Source organism: Limulus polyphemus, unplaced genomic scaffold (genome assembly GCF_000517525.1).
Source record: "Limulus polyphemus unplaced genomic scaffold, Limulus_polyphemus-2.1.2 Scaffold12119, whole genome shotgun sequence".
Classification (NCBI taxonomy): Eukaryota; Metazoa; Arthropoda; class Merostomata; order Xiphosura; family Limulidae; genus Limulus; species Limulus polyphemus.
The window spans coordinates 1-2,228 of NW_013677729.1; the positions used below are offsets into that span (position 1 = coordinate 1).

At 36.2% G+C, this 2,228-nt stretch overlaps 1 protein-coding gene across 1 annotated transcript in view; it reads right to left on the reverse strand.

Annotated features, from left to right (window-relative positions):
• Positions 1–1,884: 1,884 nt before the first annotated feature.
• Positions 1,885–2,228, reverse strand: part of LOC106476922 — a gene marked incomplete at its 3' end in the record, with an annotated part of 7,460 nt that continues 7,116 nt past the window's right edge. Inside the window, exon 2 of the mRNA XM_013937539.1 lies at positions 1,885–2,211. Coding sequence (XP_013792993.1) covers positions 1,885–2,211 — 327 coding nt within the window. The remainder of the gene's footprint in view (positions 2,212–2,228) is intronic.

Below are 2,228 nucleotides of genomic sequence, written 5' to 3' on the forward strand. Positions count from 1 at the left end.
CTTATCGTACCGTTTATTAATCTTGGATTAGAGATTAGGTTTCTTGATATCTTATCGTACCGTTTATTAATCTTGGATTAGAGATTAGGTTTCTTGATATCTTATCGTACCGTTTATTAATCTTGGATTAGAGATTAGGTTTCTTGATATCTTATCGTACCGTTTATTAATCTTGGATTAAATAAACGGTACGATAAGATATCAAGAAACCTAATCTGAATCTTGAATTACAGATTAGGTTTCATGATATCTTATCGTACCGTTTATTAATCTTGAATTACAGATTAGGTTTCTTGATGTCTTATCGTACCGTTTATTAATCTTGGATTACAGATATATTGTGATATATTTCCATATCATCTATAATATAAGGTTGTTTTTTGTAAGATATCTTCATCCTCTTAATCCAGCTGGATACCCCATGTTAGAAAGTTTTCACTACATTACGCGGCTCTGTATTTCCTAGGTGTTGGTTTACACGTGTTTATATTTCCTAGGTGTTGGTTAACACGGCTCTGTATTTCCTAGGTGTTGGTTTACACGTGTTTATATTTCCTATGTGTTGGTTAACACGGCTCTGTATTTCCTAGGTGTTGGTTTACACCTGTTTATATTTCTTAGGTGTTGTTTAACCCGGCTCTGTATTTCCTAGGTGTTGGTTAACGCGGCTCTGTATTTCCTAGGTGTTGGTATACACGTGTTTATATTTCCTAGGTGTTGGTTAACACGGCTCTGTATTTCCTAGGTGTTGGTTAACACGGCTCTGTATTTCCTAGGTGTTGGTTAACATGGCTCTGTATTTCCTAGGTGTTGGTTAACACGGATCTGTATTTCCTATGTGCTTGTAATACGTTTAGTGCATTTATAGCTGTTAGTAACGCGAATTCGTGTTTACGTACGCGTTGGCTATTACGTCTTCGTGTTTTAAATGCTGGTTAATTCTGTATACATCTAGGTTTAAATCTCCTTTTTAAATGTGAGTTGCTGTGGACCTGAGCACTTATATCTTCTCCTAATTATTAACTGAGGTTCAATAATACGGAATAAATCAGATAGACGAAGTATCCCTACTCATGTGTGTGTTCTATTTACGTAAGTACAATAAAATTATTGTAATCAGTTGTACTTTTAATTTTATCTGACGACTGTTTTTTTTCTAGGCCTATTTGTACGTATATCTGAATAGATTTGTGTGCGTAGCGATCTATCTTCCACTTTGTGTGTGAATGGATTAGTTAGTTATCCATGGCACCCATATCCCTCCCAACAAAGTAGTTCCAAGTTTCCACCCGTTTTGATGCAAGATATATTTTTATAGTATCCTGTTCGTGTAGGAGGTTGGTAAGTGAACATTTACTGTAATCAGTTCCTCTTATGGGACTAGACGTAATAGGAAATTGTCTGGTTTAATCCCTGAAACGTTCGTGGTTTTCTCCCATTAAATAATACACTTTTCTTGATGGCGTTTATGGAAAACCGAGCCATTAAATGATACACTTTTCTTGATGACGTTTATGGAAAACCGAGCCATTAAATAATACACTTTTCTTGAAGGTGTTTATGGAAAACCGAACTATTAAATAATACACTTTTCTTGAAGGTGTTTATGGAAAACCGAAGCCTAAGAAAAGTGTATTATTTAATCCATCGGCTCGGTTTTCCATAAACAAGAAAAGTGTATTATTTAATGGAAGGTGTTTATGGAAAACCGAGCCATTAAATAATACACTTTTCTTGATGACGTTTATGGAAAACCGAGCCATTAAATAATACACTTTTCTTGAAGGTGTTTCTTCATTTATTTGTTGTTAAGTGCAAAGCTGCACCTTGGGCTATCTATGGTATCGAAACCCGGGTTTTAGCATTATAAGCCTTCAGACATACCGCTGTCCCACTTGGGGACTTTACTGGATTTTATTGAACTTGTTTTTAAAGTGCCCGGATACTCTGTTTTTAAAGTGCCCGGATACTCTGTTTTTAAAGTGTCCGGATACTCTGTTTTTAAAGTGCCTGGATACTCTGTTTTTGAAGTGCCCGGATACTCTGTACTTAAAGTGCCCGGATACTCTGTTTTTAAAGTGCCCGGATACTCTGTACTTAAAGTGCCCGGATACTCTGTTTTTAAAGTGACCGGATACTCTGTTTTTAAAGTGCCCAGATACTCTGTTTTTAAAGTGCCCGGATACTCTGTTTTTGATGTGCCCGGATACTCTGTTTTTGATGTGCCG